The 19,330-nt window shown below is 37.5% G+C and overlaps 1 protein-coding gene across 1 annotated transcript in view; it reads right to left on the reverse strand.

Moving 5' to 3' along the window:
• Positions 1 to 19,330, reverse strand: part of SLC49A4 (solute carrier family 49 member 4) — a 71,008-nt gene that overhangs the window by 37,042 nt on the left and 14,636 nt on the right. Inside the window, exons 2-3 of the mRNA XM_031505445.3 lie at positions 13,685 to 13,778; positions 513 to 775 (exon numbers count right to left, since the gene is read on the reverse strand). Of these exons, the coding sequence (XP_031361305.3) occupies positions 513 to 775; positions 13,685 to 13,778 (357 nt within the window). The remainder of the gene's footprint in view (positions 1 to 512; positions 776 to 13,684; positions 13,779 to 19,330) is intronic.

A 19,330-nucleotide genomic window follows, 5' to 3' on the forward strand; every position in this document is an offset into this window, starting at 1 on the left:
CTAAAAAAAAAAATCTATCGTGTTTTAATTTCAATGTTTCTGACTCTGTAGATTCTGAAATACTAATTATCTAATCACATTTGAAAGGCACATGCAGGTCATAAATAAAGGCTCAATTAATGCAGAATAGAATTTCATGCTAAAAGACTATTGAATTTCCATCCTTACAGAAACAGTAGAAGAAACCCAACTTGTCATGTAAACACATTTTTAATGAGAATTCAATAGGCAAAAACCAGTTTGGAAGCTCAGGGAAACTCTAAGACGACATCTCTCCCAAGATCAGCCAATATAAACAACAGAATTACTTCTTTTCAAGCCGATCTGTACAAAAAAGCTATTTCAAAACCTTTCCTACACGAAAGGAAAACAAACGAATCCTCCTGATGGATTATTTTCCCTCCGCCAGCGGGTAGGTCCTGCGCAAAGCATCCACTAGAGGGTGGCGGCTCCCAGGCACGGAGCCCGCGGGCAAGCAGAACGCTTTGGCGGTGAGTTTCGAGGCGGCGCACCTGCATAGAGCACGGCCTCGATGCGGTCCTGGATGCGCGGGGCGCCGCCGGGCGCCGGCAGCCGCGCGGTGCCGTTGGGCGGCGGCACCAGCAGCGGCCCCACCAGGAAGGCGGCGGCGGCGCCCAGGTAGTTGAGCAGCGAGGCGATGGCCGTGGCCGTGGCGCGCTCGTCCGGAGAGAACCAGGTGGTGGAGAGGAAGGGAGCGGCGTTCATCACCGTGGGCCCCGCCAGCCCGTTCAGCAGCTGCCCGCCGTGGATCAGCCTGAAAGACAGAGCACACCGCGGCAGGTTCGCGTGAGAGCTGCTGGCTGGGCAGTGTTAATTAAAAAAGGCACGTCGGGTTCCGAGGGATGGAGATGGAGCTGCTGCTCAAAGAGATGAAAGCCCCGTGTGAAAGGAGGATATTCTATACACTAAAAGAAGCCAAATTAGATTGATTTAAAGAATCCGGAGCTACTCCGATCTCATTAACTCATATAAAAGGAGAAGCAAATGTTCTCTTCAAAGCAGAAAAGGGAATAAAAGGGACTTTCTTTGCAGGAAAAAGGTAACATGACAGGATATAAAAGTAGAAAAGGTGTAGTAGCACATGTGAAAAATGCGTATTTTATGATCGGCTTTTCGCAAATGTTACAGTGAATATTATATGTGTAACGTTAGACAGTTATGCTGTATTAATTCTCTTAAGTAGCGTGTTAAATACAGTTTTAAGTTACAACATAATGTTGAAATAGAAACTCTGCAATGTAGAATTTTTTAACTAGCTCAAGCAAGAGAGGAGATAATCAAGAAACTTGACACAAAGATGGCATTGACTTGGGGCCCATAAAGAGTTACAACCTCCTTATCAGAAAAGACAAACATTCTTCCACCTTCTCTCCAACTTTATGGAACCACCAGGATTAAGGGGAAAAAGTTGACAAAAACCAGAAAAGTTCTTAATTTGCAAGGAATTTCTGCATCATGTATGAGATATATGAATATGCAACAGGCTATTGCTTTTAAGGTTATTCCTTTGTTCACAAAGTATGCTTTCTGTGACTTAGTGTCTGAGAGCATCTGTACATCCATAATTCTTTGCTTTTTATTGTCTTGTAATTGTCCTAACTCTAAATTTTATTACTCTAATTGTATTATTTTTATAACCATTTTATTATTGTTAAACTTTAAATTTTTAAAAACCAAGTGATTGGCGTTTTTCACAGCACAAAAGCTTTAAACTACAAACATGGTAAACCTGACCCTCCTGCCTGCATAAATCCCAACTGAAGATTTAAATTAGTTATGGCAAATCCAAAATTGAAACACTTCAGCAAAATACTCTGCATATTTTTTCACTGCATTATTTATTTTTATTTACACACTCAGATGAGCTCTGTGTGCTTACAGATGAGAAGGCCGGGCTGTTAGGGTTTCCAAGAGAGTCATCTTCTCCAGCAATCTGGCCATTCTCAACATACTGCTGAAACAGCCAAGTAAATCCAGATTTTTCTCATTTTTCACACTCATTGGGATTTAACAGATAAGGCTGGTGACAGAACAGAGATAGTACTTCCAAGCAGTGAAGTCTCTGCAAAGTTTGGCTTAATATTAGTATAATGAACAAATACAGAAAGGACTTTTTGAAAGCTCTCCTACATGTGGAATTTAGTCAGGAATCTTCTACTTTGACTTTTCCAGAAAGTAATCAGCCATAGAACATGAAACTATTTCGGACTTTATGTAAAATCTTCATGTCAAACGAACAGCTAGAGAGTCACATGAGATATTGCAACCCTCCAAAGTAAATCTATTCATTGTGCAATAAAGTGGTGGCAGATGATTTTTTCAAATGGGTGGTGTTCTTCTAACCATAGCAGGAACTCAGTGTTATTGCTGCAAGACTTGAGTTGTGAGACATAAAAAGCTACAGCCTGAAAATGGGGAAACATAAGCCAGCATTTAGGCAGTGTTTCAAGCCACACATGGCTGAATAATATACAGTGTAGAAGGAGTTTTTTAAAGCACACAAAGGAACATAATATGCAAAAGAAATGCCTACAGACTCTTTATCGAATTAACAAGATAGATTGCAATAGAAAGGAATAGACGCTACAGAGTCTCAGTGGATTGGAAATTAATTTTTTAAACAAAATTTATAAAAAATATACACAAAAAGAAGCATTATTATATATCATTGGAAGAAAACTCTTTCTGAGCTGGGACAGAAATAATATCCACTCTTACTTATAAGCAATTCACTGTTTCTGGAGGTTTTTTTAATCCTCACACAGAAATCAGGATTTCATTACAGGTGTTGGTGATGTGCTTCAGATGGACATCACCAAGGCATGGTCAGGCCTTGTCAATGCCAGTTAAACTGTCACACACACTAAACCAAAGCGAAATAGTTTTAAATAAAGAAAAAGTACTAGATAAACAATGCTCTGGTATTTTTCTGGAGGACACATTACACATCAATCCCCTATGGTTAGTCTCCAGTGTACTTGGGACAAAGCAAGGTATCCTCGTACACTTTGGTATTTTTATTCTACTTATTTTACTATAGTAAGTTATTCTCAAACTTTTAAAATGTTCCAGGGTATTTGCAGAGCTATGGCACATCCCCAGAAACAACTGCATTTTGGTAGCAGGTGAGGTAACTACTGCAACATATAATGATTTTATTTTAGTATTTCTTCGTGCTCCAAAGTGAATTTAACATTTAAATTATGCTCTTGCTACTGCATGTTTAGAAAACTGTCTCACCAAAAAATAACCTTTACAGCTTTAGGTGCCATACTACCACTTCTGTTCACTGACACCACTCAGGTATTATTGTTTTAATTCAAATATACCTCCTCTGTAGTCATCCTAAAGGCAAATAAAACTCAGTAAAATCAGAAAAGAGTACAATAGTTCTGCAGTATCTGTAGTCATGTAGGCACTTCATCTGACAGAAGAATAAAAGTTTTGTAAAAAAATCCTAAATAAACCATCAAAATAAGCCCCCAATTTAAATATTGTATACTTGTATAAAATTTTGTATTTGTATTGTAATATATTGTATATTATATATTACATACTCTTACCACTTCAGATTTAGATTGTCTATCAAACTCCATCATCTGAATAAAGCTCTATAACCAATCTTATACTCAAAGGGAGAAACAAATGTTAATTTTACTTTGCAGATACCAAGGGAGAAAGTAGCAACTTAATCCAGAATTTTAATTCTATATTAGCTTTTTGTCCTTGTTGTTTTGGGATTGTTGGGTTTTTTTTTTGTTTTTTTTTCCCACATGGTGAGCCAATTTTGCCTGTTTCAAGGTGTCTTCAGCTGGTGTTTTCCTGGCTGCTCTCTCTACAGCCTTGTGCTGGCTGGCGTGCTCTGTTCAGAGATTTGCATTTTTGGCATTTACCAAGCCTGACATTATCATCCAGGGTAGAGCATCTCTTATCTTCATATTGTTTAATTTCTCAACTCCAGCACATTTGAGTTAATAAACACTATTTTCAGACTAAATTGCTATCAATATACAGACTACTACCTCAAATATCTCTGCATATGATAACAGCTTAAACTCCATTTTATCTCTTTTTCAATACTGGCTTGAATTAAGCTACTTTTTCCTGAGAAATAGATTATTTGCATGGTTCTTCTGCACATGCTTAACTCATTTCCCCAGAGAGGCAGGGATGAGAGATTCAAAATGCAATTCAGTGCATTTACTAAGCTGCTGCTCTGGAAGATGTATGTAGCAGCTGCTCCACCTGACACAGAAATATGAACATAACAGTATTGGTGCCTTTTTGCTGCTTGTTACAACATCTTATCAGCACTGCACTAGATTTTGGTCTCACAGCCCATGAGTCTCAGACCTCTCATACACCATCAGTGCTAAAAATTGTTCCAAGACTAAGAGAGGTTTATTTCTGTTATCCCGATTTTCTTCTTGTTTCTGCTACTGAAAAGGTGCAAAGAGGAACTGCATTTTCCTCATCACTATTCCAATTTCATTCTGCACAACAAGTTTTCTCTTTCCTGAGGAAAGGGATGAAAAGATAACTTTAGCTCAGGATCTTACCCAGATGGAAAAACATTTTTCAGTCTCATTGCACTATCAAGTGTAATGTTCATCTGTTATTTTCCCAGCACTGTTTTCAGATGTGTTATTTATCCAATCATCATTTAATTATTTCCATGTATCAAAAAGCAGAAAGCTATTGAGGTCAAATGACAGAAAATAACACGAGCAGAAGGCTTTTTAATCACAATCATGAAAGAGAAAATTGGAAAAAAGTTACACTAGATATTCATTCTCGACTTACAAAATAATTGATGACTGTAGCTTAAAGCAAAATTGGGGAAGTAAACATTTATCTAAAATATTTTGTTTCTAACTGTCTCAGTGACCAGGTCAGGACTCATTTTGATATGTCAAGGTTTTTGCACATCTGAACTCCCTGCTAATGAATTTATGTGCTCTGTCAAACTTGTAATTTGCAATTGAATGTGAGGTTTTTATGAGCCCTTTTAAATTAAAAAAGAAATTTGGGGACTGATGGTAAATGGTAGTGTGACATATCACATGGCAGATCATCACAGTAATGAGTTAACTTACATATATACACTATGTATCTAAGAAAATATACATATGGACACACACACTTTTGCACAAAACAAGGATCACTTTTGTTCCTAAACTGGCCTTTGAACTGCAAAAATATAGTACAAGGGACACTTCAAATACAGCAACAGAAATTAGAGAAGAAAAACTCTTACTGTACTATACTGTCACCTTTTTCCCAATTTTTTTTTCAAGTCACATTATAAATAACATTAATTATGAAGTTTTCACCACTTCCTGGAGAAGACTTGATACTAGTATCAGGAACTGACCTGGTTGTACCTGCCTTATTCACTTCTTGCAGTCACTGTTGGAATATCCTAACAGGCAGCAACAAAGAAAACCATGTAAGGCTATAAATGCTGGAATTACAATATCATTGAGCAAACTGTGTATGAAAAAATGTGAGATTACACAGAAAAAATATTCTAGTGACTGATGATAATACCATACAGTTAAGATGGGAAAGCTTCCATTTACAGTCAGTTTTATTTTTCTTCTTCTCCTTGTACAAGTTGAAACTTTGCATGCATGGTCACAGTCACATCAGGTACTGGATTTGTTAAGCTACTTAAAAGCTGTGTGGCACATAAGTGTTTTTTCTAGGTAAAAAATCCAGACATTTTGTATTCCTACCATTGTGTATCTAATGCCTGGACTTAGGAGAATTTAAAATGAAAGCAAATCTCATTAGTTTCTGTTCTGAGATGGGGAAAAAAAGGCAACTGGAAGGAGAACTTACTCAAAAAATTACTATTGATACCATGGATTTAAAGCCCACAACACTAAAATAAGTATCCAAAGCTCAGTTCTAATATATGTTAAGTGAACTTTTTCTGGAAAGGCTAAGACTGGAGAAGTTGGATCACTATTTTACCTGATTCAAAGCATGGAAAAAGCATTTCACCTTTTCAGGGTTTTTTTTTTTGTGAAACTTCTACCATGCTTTTCCCACTCACTGCCATGAGAATTGACCACTTAGTCACTTTTGAAATTTCTATGCAATACAAAAATACAACAAAATACTGCAATTCAGTTTTGCCACTGTTGGGCAAAGTGTGAGGAGCAACAAAGTCACCGAGAGTGCTTATTCTGCAGGAAGACAGGGCTACAGTGAGCCACTTACTGTGGAAAAGGTTAGTACATGAACTGTTGATCCTAACAATTAAAGCAAAAAGCAATTCTGATAAAGAAGTTGATGTTTTATAGAAACGGATGGTAATATTTCTTTCACATGCCTGACAATTTCATTCACTGAAACTAGTGGATTGTTCAGCTCCTGCTAATTTGGAAAACAAATAGGTTTCTGTAGTGATTAGCTCATTGTGGCAGCTCCTGGAAGCAAATGAAAGAGACCCTTCCACTGGTGGACTTCAGAGAACTTTTGAAGTGCTATTTAACTTAGTGTCACTACATGGCAACAAAGCAAGCAAATACCTCCAACTCTCGAGTGTCTGTACTGGCGTGTGATGCAAACTGCTTGCCCAGAAAAAGGCACATGAAAAGCCATGGATTTACCCATATTATATATTAGGAGACTGATTATACCTCAGAGGGAACCAACATTAGTTTTGCCAAGAACCACTTCTGATTTTTCACAATCAAGATCCTGGAAGTGGACAGAGCTTTCCCTTTAAACTTACGAAAATAAATATAACAAAAGAACCTCCTAGTAAGAGGAACTTTTTCAGGCACCTTTAGGGCAAAGAGAATTAGGGAGGTCAAATTCATGCTTTACTGCAATACACTGCTACAGAGTATGGCAAATGCAAACGATGTTTTGTTTATACCCCAAAGAGAGAACACCAAGGCTCTATGTCTGGAAAAAGACTGGAAAGAAAAATACCTCCGGGTAAAGCAATAAATTCATCTATTAAAAATAATATTCTATAGATGAATTTCATGGAAATGCACTTCCTTTCAATATTTTCATTAAATGATATATTTATACTACAAAAGCTTTCTGCCTTCTGGATATTCATGGATTGAGGCCATTAACATTTTTTAGCTTGTTTTTGATTCATGCAACCATTGATATGTGGAATAATATAAAGCTATTTTTTCTCCCATCAGTAAGAAATATTATTACAAGCAGAAAGCCTGAGTCATTGTTTGCTACATTATCTCCAGAAATAGAATGAAAAAGAAAAGATAAAAACTTAGAAATGCACATTTAGCTGTTTCCATCAGGAATTAGGCTCATGTTTTGTCCCTGTATGAGCCATGGCCTCTGACAGTCAGTCAGAGCATTATGGGAGTGGACTTGGAAGGAACCACAGCATCTCCATCCCAGGCATCCCAGCCTCATGTCTCTTCTCCCACACTTAAAGAAAATAGCAAACACATTTACAGTGGTCTAAAAGCTAGTGAGTTTTGGGATTAAATTTAAAGGATTGGAAAACCAGAGTTACTCCAAAACTTATTTTTGAGAACCTACTGAGAGAGACAAGTGTTTGCAATGAGAGGAAGCAGCAACCTCAGGCAAAGAGCCTGAGGTGTCCATCACACATCCTGACAGAGGAAAGAGATGAGGTGGGTGTACAATGAGACCTCCTGGCACTGTGGTGACAAATTCCCTTGCGTCCTCCCACTGTGTTATTGTGCAGCCATCACACCTGTCACACAGCTTGGGGGGGTCTTCATTACTTTATCCAGGTTTGAAAGATAAGGGCACATAAAGTCAAAGCTGAGGGGCTTTTTTATTAAGTTCTGTTTTCTTGTTTTTCTTTTAAAACTAACCAACTTCACAAACCCATTACTAAAAGAAGTATTTAAAGCAACACTAATCGAGGACATGCTCATCAAATACGAACAGACCCAAAGTACACAACATTGTAAACATGAAGTAGGCAATTACATTATGGGCTAATGAGGCAAAACATACTGAAAAAAATTATCAGGGAAGTGCACCAGGACTGGCTGAGGGAGAAAGCTGGTTAAGATTACTTAGTACAAAAGAGGTCCTAAGTAGGATTTTTTAGTAAGAGAGTAGAAGTGCACAGGTGATGCAGCAAATTAAGAAAGTAGATAAACAATTTTAATATTCCTGAATAATTTTTCTTAAGCAAGTGAAAGAGCAAGAAGGTGTTTTGATTATAATGCAGCAACTTCAATATAAATTCAATTAATATGAATTCTTGAAGGACAGAAATTAGCCACCATAATATGAGTCACAAACTAAGGCAAAGAGCTCAGTATGATTAAAAAATAAAAGTGTTCTACAGTTAAGGATACCACCTGCTATTATATGAGATGAAGCTAAATATCCCACAGAGAATATAAATTCTCTACCCTCCAAGAACATGCTTGCACTAACTGAGGCCTTGGAGAAGTGCTGCCCACTAAATACTGCTGCAATACCAAGCCCTTTCCAAGTTTATTTTAATGTACTCCAAGAATTTATTTACACAGGGGCTGTAAACTGCTAATTCAGCAGGCATTCTGGCTGCAGGTGGATGACACCCACAGTGCCATGGCCAAAGTCCAGGACAGGAGCAAAAGAAAAAGAGCCTTTAGGACCAGAGCTGTCAAGTCATCTCCTTTTTCCACTAGGGCTGATCCAGCTGAAGGAGAAACCCATCTGGCTGCCCCGCAAGCTGATCAGAAGCTGCTGGTGCATCTCAGGACATGTGGCAGAGCAGTGGCAGGAGGGACCACTGGGCAGCCAGAGGGACACTAAGTCACCCCCCACTACCATCAACAAATAAGAAAAGCTGGAAAAAATCATAACCACTTAAGAACACAGGACCTCTAATCTAAAACAAATACTTTGGAGCAGAGGTTAAAATAATAACCTCTGTGTACAAGATGAAGCTGGTGGAAGTAATAAAAACTAGATAAACTGCTACATTACAGAGGAATAAAAAATAAGTATCCCCCATATGAACCTACTCATGAATGACCCATTTCCTTTTTTCCTCACTTTCCTATTTTTCTGATGCCACAGATTAATCCAACTCAGCCTTCCCTCTAGCACTGCAGCACAAATCAGCACCAAAAGCACCAGGCAAGTGCTCAGTCTTAATGTTTTCCCCCTCCACTTGCTGAGCTACAGCACACAAACAGGTGTGTTTATTCATCTTTCTACTCCCAGACCCTCACTTTAGATTAAATCCTTTTTTCATTTCTCTTCCCCACTGAGGTAGGGAGCACAAAACACTCAGCACACTCTGTCTTTATTCCTTAAAGGCTAATTTATCTACCATCCTTTCCTAACAGGCTCTTCTCATTTCCCAGAACACTTTAATTCCTCTTCTCCACAGATGCTCCAATTTGGATTGTTTTGGGTTTTTTGAGCACAGAACTGTGTTCAGTATTACCAGAGAATATAGGAATCCTAGTATGTATTTCCTTTACTGAAACAACCTATTCCAAGATGCTCCATTGCATTTTTCATTCATAAGAATGGTGGCTTATGGCAGCCAAGATCAGGGAAAAAAAAAAAAACAAATTATGCCATTAATTCTTTAGGCTTTAAGCAACAGAAAAGGGAAAATGTGGAATTATTAAAGGGTAAGGCCAACAAGAGTAAAATACAAACTGGGTTGCAAGTAGCTAATAGAAACAAAACGTACCAAAGATGTGCTAAGAGTGAATCTTCAAATGTAGTAAAGGAAAGAGTTCACAACAATATATATATATATAAAAGAGAAATATTCAAAATCCTAAAAACTGGTAATATTAACAAAAAGATGCTTTACAGGATCTACCTGTGTCTCCTATAAATGACTGTGTAAACAACCTCTCTGTTTCCACTGTAATCCTCTGTGCTATTTTGCTGGATTCCCAACAAACATTTTAATGGCACTTACTGCCAAGGAGCATCCATCCTCTCACTGCCATGATTCAAGGTCCTCAATAAGTACTTTTCTGTTGTGAAATCTAATGTGAAGGACAAACACTACCAGCCCACAGCGTAAGACGTTCTAATAAATTGCTTAATTAATGCGTTCAATACAAATGACAAATTGTGTTACATCCTTTACTTCCATGTCTCTAATTATCCTGCCTTTCAAAACATTTTAAGAAGCCTTACATCACACAGTCTTAAAAGCCAAAGTTTTAGGGCTGTGAGCTGATTTCTTAATTTTATTTCCTTCTTTTACACATTTCAGCTCGTACAGTTTTTTGCCTAGATTTAAGACCTAAGATGTATGTAAATCTATTCATAAACACAAAATACAAGGTAAATATGAAGTGCAATGTGGAAGGGAAAAAATCAACTCTGATTTAGTCTATAAAAAAATGGCCTCCCGGTAATGTTAATGTTCAGGATAAAATAATCAAATCCTAAAAAAGTCCAATGAAAATATTTACTCAATGACAAGCAGGTGTCAGAACGGAAAGGACTGGACAAAATGTAGGCAAAAAAGCACTAGTTATGTTCTGGTAACCTCCAGGGAAGGGAAGAAGATTCAGGAAAGGTACAATTTGGTAACATCTTTTTTCCTTTATGTTCTATATAATGTATACTAACTGTAAACATATAAACAGGTGTGGCAAATGAAGTTTGAATAACATTTTTAAAAGAATAATAAATTTGGGGTCAAATGTACAGTCATATATCTGGCACATCTGACAAACTCAGAAGCACGTGGTATATAAGAAAAATTCTTTTTAATGTCCTTGTATGATAGACTCATTAACCTCATAAGTTACTGGGCTGGAGAGGGAAATGGGTAAAAAGCATATGTGTACATGAGAGGGACTTTATTGGTCCATGTAAAGGATGGATCCTCCATCTGACATGAAAGTTCACACTTCAACATTTTCACTATGTACTCCCACTTTGCCTGTATGGAATTTATGCAGTTCTGGCATGGACTTCCAGTAAAATTTTAGGTCACACACTGGCAGAAAACAAAAATTCACCATAGAAAATTCACAGCTGCTTCAAGAGACACAATGAAATGTGCAACTTGAATTTTCCCTCATATGCATAGGCATCAAATGTAGCAAAAAGAGAGGTCAAGGTCCGTGTTTAAAACACGGCTTGGAGGACTGGGCATGGTCTTTGTCTGATATTACACACTACAACCAAAAGAATAATTATGGCCTAGAAAGGAGATTAAGAATACACTGGATTTTACAGGTCTGTTTGAGATAAGGAGCATAAAGCAGCCAGGATTAAATGCCAGTCTATGACTGCTCTGATAGGTGGTGGTGGGCTTTAGTAGCTCTCCTTAATGTTAATCACAAGAGCTTAGGGAGCAGAGACTGCTACAAAGTACAAAACCCCCAATCTAAGCCTTACAAACTTCATGAACATTTTTATAATTTTATGTATATTAACTCAGACAGAATTGTCCTATGGAAATCTTCACCATATTCCCACAGATTACTCTCAGGCTGAAGGAACACACTACAAAACACACAAAAACATTTAAATAAATTCCAGTTACACAGGCTTCTGAGATGCTTCCAATTAGGTTGCATGTGATCTCATCCCTCTGACAGGCTCTGTAACATTCAAATTGTTGTATTAACACAAGTACACATTCAGAATAAGTGCATAATTTGGTGCTCAGCCAGTTGTGGCTAATGCATCAAGCAATAATGCTCATCTCAAAAAAAAATTATTTTATTTAGTATCACACTTCAAATAATGGATGAAAACTGGCTTTAAGCCTTAACCCAAAAAACAGTGGCAGTTACATGGTATAGCATTACACAGTCAGTGTACAATTATTTACAAAGCCTCACAAAACTTCACTGAAAACCAGTCTTTTGCTTCTCATGGTTGGACATAATTAATTCTTGGTAGATTTTTTAATCAAACTCTGTAAAAGATTAAGATACTTCCTCATTTAGAGCCACAATTCTAACAAATTTATTTTTTGGGAGTAGCATAAGTAGGCAAATTTATCAGTTTCAGCTGGAGATGATACATATTTTCACAGCATGAATATATGATTATTAAACTTTTCCATCAGTATTCTGCCCATACTCTTTTTTTCCCCTATATAGTTTTCAATAAATTTTAACTCATCAGACTATAGAGTCCACAGTCTTTCTTTGTTCCTTGAAAGTTTCTCCTTAGTTATGTATTTCATTGTTTTCCTTCCTAGGCCTGCTTTCTGCAGCTACACTGGAAAATCATACTTAAAGGTGGAAACTCTCCTTCCCACTCCCCAAATGATACCTCACATCCAAATCTCACCTGGGAATTTTCATCTTCCCAGGTATTTATAGTCTTCATCCTTGTTTTGGTAAAGCCTAGAGCAGCACATGTCTTCTGTATACATCATTCATGAAAATCTACGTAAAACACCACATTTCATTGCATTTAAGCCATGTGTCCCATTTAAAAGCTATTGATATTTAACCCAAGACTGATGAGAATGAACAAACTGAATATCAAGCACCCCTTGACATTTTAAGAAAATGTAAACCAAGGGTAAAATAAGGGCAGCTCTTCCTGGCCATGCAGACAGTACACTTTCCTCAAAAGGGTCCCTGTGAAGAGTAGCACAATATGGTTAGTTCAGCCTGCCCTGCTTACAGAGTCCTTGAAGACTCTGTCAGAATGGGCAACACTAGGCAATTAACATGAGGAGCACATTGAGTGCTTCCTTATATGCTCACTAAGTACCTAAGAACTGGAATTCCATTATTTCATACCTGACACACAAAAAAAAAAAAAAAACCCACAACCCAAATAATATCAAGACTGCATGGTAGAATTCAAGCTGACTAGAACTCCAGGGGAAAAAAAGCCAACCCACATAAAACATTTTATTTGTAAGATCTTTCCTTAGTGTTTACATATTATGCAAGCATAAGTAGCAAAGAACCAGTGCTGCTGCTTTTTCAAAGTAGCAGGAAAGAGTAGTAATGCCTACGTACTCCCACCTCCTTCACACTAAGAGGCAAAAGAAAGTTAAGTGAACAAGTGATCCATGTTCCCTGGCTGTACAAAACGAGCACCACTGCTGTACTTACCGATGATTCCTAGATTCAGGATATGTTGACGAAACAATTCAATTGTTTGGTTTGTGGGATTTTTAGGAAAGAATCTATTTCTATCACAAATTCAGCAGATAATCACTTCACTGCAGAGAAAGTCCAAGGATACTTTGAAACACGGACTAGAAGAGACTACATGAAAAAAGCCATTTTGCACAAATTCATCTGTCTCACGGCATGATCCCATACATTCAGTATGAGAAAATTAACTAATTATTTAACATCTGCATACAAATTACTTATTTTGCGGGGTTGAGGCATGGCTCCCTGTGTGATCTTGGGCCAGTTTCTGAATGTTGCTAAATCTCTAGTTCCTTATTTGCAAAGCAGATTAATATTAGTTATGCAGGATGGGGTAAGATTAAATTAACTCAAGCTTGTAAAGGGTTTTCTGATCTTCAGATACTATGGAGAAGAAGGACTAGAAAAATCCATTTAAGAAGCAAAGAAGCATGTACACTCACGGCCACACAACAAACATTTGATATATCAACTTCATACAGAAAATTTGTACTAACATTTCTTTGTAGTAGCAACAAAAATTATATTAGCAGAAAGAATAAAATACGTATATTAAAAATAATTAATTCACTTACTTTTTCCTAATTTCTAGGTCTGAAACTGGAACACATCTCAGGCCAGATCCCAATACCATAAGGGATGATGTTAGTAACACTGTTACCCTCAGACCTAAGATGAAAAAATAACAGTATTTTACAAGTTAAATCAGTATTGTTGCAAAAGAAACATTAAAAGAAATATATATATTTACATGCAGTTTCACAGAAATAACACATTTCTTTCAAATCATAAGCACTTTGGTGCTGATATAAATTCCAGACACATTTTGAAATCCTGAGTTATTTTCTACAGTTACACTCCAGAATTACAAAAGCTTACTCTTGGCATAGTAATGCACAGGAGTGTATCCAAAATCTTTACAGACATATTTGAAAGTGAAAAGTAGTAATAAAAGTATCATCAAAATGTACAGTATTCCCTCTAGAATAAGAGGCATTGGGGAACATGCTCTACTGTGTTATCTGAAATCTAGGCAGATGCAAAGAAAAATCTGGACTTGTTCATTCTTCTCCAACCACTTAACAAGCACAGACACAGCACTGTTATTGTTTTCTTTCATAATGCAGTTATGCATTTCATCCCAAAAAAAACAACCATTTACTCAGGGAAAAAAAAAAAGTGCAAGTGTTTTTTTGCAGTCCTTGCAATTAGGGCAGATTTTTGCTGCTCTCAGCTCCAATTGTCAGAGGTTGTAAATATCGGACATTAGAAAAAAGCCACAATTGATTGATTCCTTGAATATGTTTTTTCCTTATGCAATTTTCAACTGAGAAGCGCTTAGATTAGAAACAACCTTATCTTTGTGCTGCAATTCCTTTTGCCAGCAGTTTGTTTGCTGCTGTTAAGGTGTTTCCATCAGCAGCAGAGAACAGTGACTGACAGCTGAGGGGCTTAAGCTCCAGAACCTTGCAGAACACCAAAATCATGAATACTCACAATTAAAAGAACACAGAGAGAGTCTGCATCTGTGAAATTATAAATTTCAAGACAATTTCACAGCAACAGATAGCAAATAAAGGGCTTCCACGTTCTTAGTAGAAAATAATAAAAATTATTAGTGATGACAAACATGTAATACCCTTAACATTTAGGTAAAACTAGTAATTACCCAAAATACAGATGGTAAAAGAACCATAGTAAGATTGATAAGTCACCTATCAAACAAACAACTTTGATTCTTTCTAAAGCTGCCTATTTTCAGAGAAGTGCTCCCTCTGTTAGTGACTCCTGTAATCAGTACAATTCAAGCAATAATTGCATTAAATATTTTGTCTCATGTATTTTACTAAAATGTGATTTTACTGGGTGAGACCTAATTCTGCTCATAATTTTGTCACAGTTCTTAATGAACATCACTCACGGGCATGCATCTCCTGGTGCAGGACACTGCACAAACCAAACCAAAGACAAGTTCCTTTATCAACCAGCACAGCCCAAGACAACCCAAACAAAAATAAGTAAGTTAAGTTGCAGGTTTTCTGAAATGGAAGTGAGACTTCCTTTGGTAAGGCTCAATCATTAACACAAGGAATGCCAGCAGCAGCAATGTGGCTCCAAAGGATACCTCACATCCCTGAAGAAATATCAGCCAAAAATATTTCTTTCCTGGTACAATTTCCCAATGCCTCCTCCAGCTTAGCTGCTTGACTGTGCTTAACCAGCAAATGCTGCTGTTAAACTGGTTTTTCAAGTGTGTTCACAGAGCCCTGAATAAATTCCCATTTAATATGGCTGTTCAAACCCTTCATGGTCCCATGTTTGCTAGGCCACCACGAGTCTTCCTGCGACGTTTAACTCCACATTGCCACAGTGCCTGTGCTGTGCTGGGGCAATTGTGCATATCTGCATTGCATACGTGATGCTTCTGCCTTTTCTTCTTGGAAATTAATCTTTGTTAGCACTGTTTTTGTGTAGAATGAAAATTTGTATGCTGGAAAGACTGGAATTTTATTGATGGAAAATTGAAATACAAATCTTTTATCTGAAGAATCTGAAGTTTTCCATTGGAAAATGCTATCGAAATTTTTCAGGGAAGCTCTAGTAATATACACACCACCTTATTTTCCATGTAAACTAGGCTCTTTTGAACTACATTTCACAAAACACAGTGCATTCTGCCTTTCAAGAGACACAAGGAAAAAGACAACATGGAGGGTGTTGCTCATGGAGCCTTGCTTGAAATGCAAGCCAGGGGCAAGCCCAGGACACAGCTGTAAATGAGAAACAGAAATTTAAATTTAAATCACAAGACATAAAATGAGTGCTTCCATAGAAAAAACTCTTACTTGACTTCTAATTTTTAAGAAAATCCCTAAACCAAAATATATATAAACCAAGAAAGTTTTAAATTAAATCTCACAAAAATTCCCTTAAAAAAAACTCCAACATGCAATTTGGTAAAAAATTAATTAGATGCTGAAGCTTGCCTCCAGCTTTAAATTCAGGTCTATCTTTAATGCCAACCGCATATGTCAGATAATTTTAAAGTAAAATTATCTATTAAAGCTTCACAATCATGTATGCCTGATCTCTTCATTCTTTGAAGTCCTAATCTTGAATACTATTTACTGTAAGGTATCCCTTTAAAATGTTTTGATTGCCCAGATTATTCTTTGTCCTTTTTTTCTGTTTCCACCTTAACATGTAAACATATCCCTGAAAATTCCTTCGGTTAATGCTCCATGCTGAAAATTATGACACCCAAGTGAACAAAAGACTGTCAGACAAGCAGCATATTAGACATTTTCTTTGCTAATTATACCATATAGTCTTACTCTGTAAGCACCTCACCTTGCTATTTTGCCTTACATTTTAACTCTTTTTCATCTTTGTCAGAAGCCAGTCTTTTTATTTATTTCAGTATTTTTGTTTTGAATGCTGCAGTTGTTGCTATATTGAATTTGACATCTTGTATTACTCTAAGAGGTGCACCCCAGAGTGCTTAAGATAGCAACCATGCATCATGGGGACTATAAACCAAAGTAACCAACCAAGCTTGAAAAACAGCCTGCGAACCTTGCAGAAAATTATGTCTCTACTTTAAAAGATCTAAGTAATTCACTCAACCAAGACATTTTCTCTAGATGTAATTAACTTCATTAATTCTACCCTGTAAATGCAAGCAGTAATTGGAGGGAGGGAGGAGGGTACAGCTTCTTAAAATCCATCATTCAGTTTCTATTCCTTTCTATCAGAGGTTTCTGACACATGGCTGGAAGGGGAAGAATTTCCTTTAATCAAGATTTTCTGCCAGTGTTAAAGTTTTGTGTTCTTTACACCCTGTCTCCTTAGCTGCTCCTTCCCGTGCTCCTCTTGCAGGAGGTTCCTGGGCCCCACAGGTGGCAGTGGCTCTTGAGCAAACTATGGCCTTCTTCAGAACAGCCAAACTTCATTGACAGCAACGGAAAAGTCCAAGCTAGCAGCAGAAATTGAGTCAGTAATAAAAAGGATGTTTTAATTATCATTTATGAGTGTAACAGTCGATATTGTTCAACTGTTTAACCCTCCTGTGGCTCATAACACCATCTGCTTTATGACTTCAGCAGTCAATGCTGCATTTTCTGTTTCATATTTCTTTTTAAAACAACTGTGTCCAAACTCTGGCCACTATTACAGACTTAACAAACTCTCAAGACACAATCCCCCATCACCCACAGCCCAACACAGAGCACAAGCAGAACCCCACTACACTGCAGCGTGGGGGCAGCAGCTGCCAGTGGCACCAGCTGCTCTTCAGCTCCCTCCAGCAACATCAAGCAAGAGCATCCAGGACATGGGTGCTCATCCCCCACAACTCCTTCAGCATGCCTTACTTTCAAGATGCTTTTCAAAGTATATGAAAAGAAAATGCATTGCCCCATGCCCCACATTACTGACTTGTAACCCAGTGAGTGAGTTGTTATGCCCAGTTTAATAAAAAACTTAACAAACTACACTGTTATTCTCATTCCAACAATTAGTTTGTCATTCACCAGGAGAATGTGATTAACTGGTTCCTGAGCCCAGCACAGCAGCTCCCTCAGTTCCCCACTACTGCCACAGAGCACTGCAAGCAGCTGCTTCTAGCTCAGAGCATCACACACATGGCACACATCGTTTGAGTTTGGTTCCCCCCTACAATGAAGCATTCATCCTAGGGGAAATCCCACTTGGATGGGCAGAACAGACAAGTTTTCACCTGTCTCCCTTTTTTTCAAATAGAAATTTGGCCAGGGGAAAGGTTGCTGGATTCAGCCCTTCCCCTGGCGTGGCAGCAGTGGTTTCCCTCATACAGCTCACACACCCTGCTCTTAGATGCAGTAACATTTGAGGGGCTTCCTAACCTCCCCTGCAGATACTAAAGTCAGTTCTCACAAATACCAAGCACAGCAAGGCTCTGAGTAGAAACAAGTGACATCAGCCTCCTGCACTTTTTCGCACTTAAAGACCAGGCTGAAAGCACAAATTGCTCCTACTGACATTGAACTGAGAGCATTTGCTTGACTTCCCTATAATTTTGCCTAAAACATATCTAGCTAAGAGAAAATAGAATGTAAAAGTCTGTCTTGGTCCACACACACCAGGAAATTTAAAACTCACCAACTGCATTAGCTATTTCAACAAATCACTGTTAAATTGTGCTTTTCCTCCCAATTTAAAGTAAATTCAAAGATGCTCTTGTTTTGCCCTTCTTTACAAAACAAACCACAGTTCCTGCATGTTTTCTTCTATGAAATTAACCTATAAAAAACAATATTTACATTTAGGTTCAGTAAGTAAAGTACTGAGTTCCAAGTCTTCCACAATTTTTCTCTGGACTTGGAATTATTTTTATGTCTTGTTTAAATGCCCTCCTTATCGCTCGCCTTATTTTTAAATGGGTTTCTTTGCTAGATACCAATTCTCTATTTCATATGATGGGTCTGCTTTTCTCCCTTCTTAATGTATCCCTATACATTTAGCTATAATTTTTAGAAGGCTTAATTAAACAGCTCCCTTTATCAGGGAATCCTGAAAGCACTGCAAAAACATGCCATTCTCCAGAAATCTTTGGATTTTTAAAGTAATTCTAGCAAAATTATACTAATAGCTGCAACATTTACTCTCATAGCATCAATTATCTTTGCCATGCTTAAAATACCAAAAAAATTTGCTTTCTACTAAACACAGTAAATAAAACTTGCATTGTGCCTGCTCTTTGCCAAATTGACTACAGCCATTAAGGAGGATAAGTGGCAATCCTCTTTCAGAAGAGGCATCCTTGCATCAAGCAATACAATTTTCAAAAGAAAAGAACCTTTTCATTGATATAAAAATACTTCATAACTGAGATGTGGTCCCAGTCTTTCTGCTAACACATGGAATAAACTTGAAAAGTCAGTATATTGGGCCTGCCTCAGATTCCACAAAGGCACTTGATTGCAGAGTGGCATAAATTGTGTTTGGAAACTCAATGGAAAATAAATACATTCTCAAGAATAGCATCAATAAAAACTAGGAACCAAATACAAACACTGCATGCAAAAGAGAACAACTACTATGTCATGTGTAGCTAATCCAAAATTACAGATTCACAGATAATTCTGAGGTGGAAGGGACTCACAAGGATTGAGTCCAACTCTTAAGTGAATGGCCCATACAGTGAGCCCACCACCATGGTGTTATCAGCACCATTCACAGCA

Source organism: Lonchura striata, chromosome 7 (genome assembly GCF_050655825.1).
Source record: "Lonchura striata isolate lonStrDom1 chromosome 7, ASM5065582v1, whole genome shotgun sequence".
In the NCBI taxonomy this organism is placed as follows: domain Eukaryota; kingdom Metazoa; phylum Chordata; class Aves; order Passeriformes; family Estrildidae; genus Lonchura; species Lonchura striata.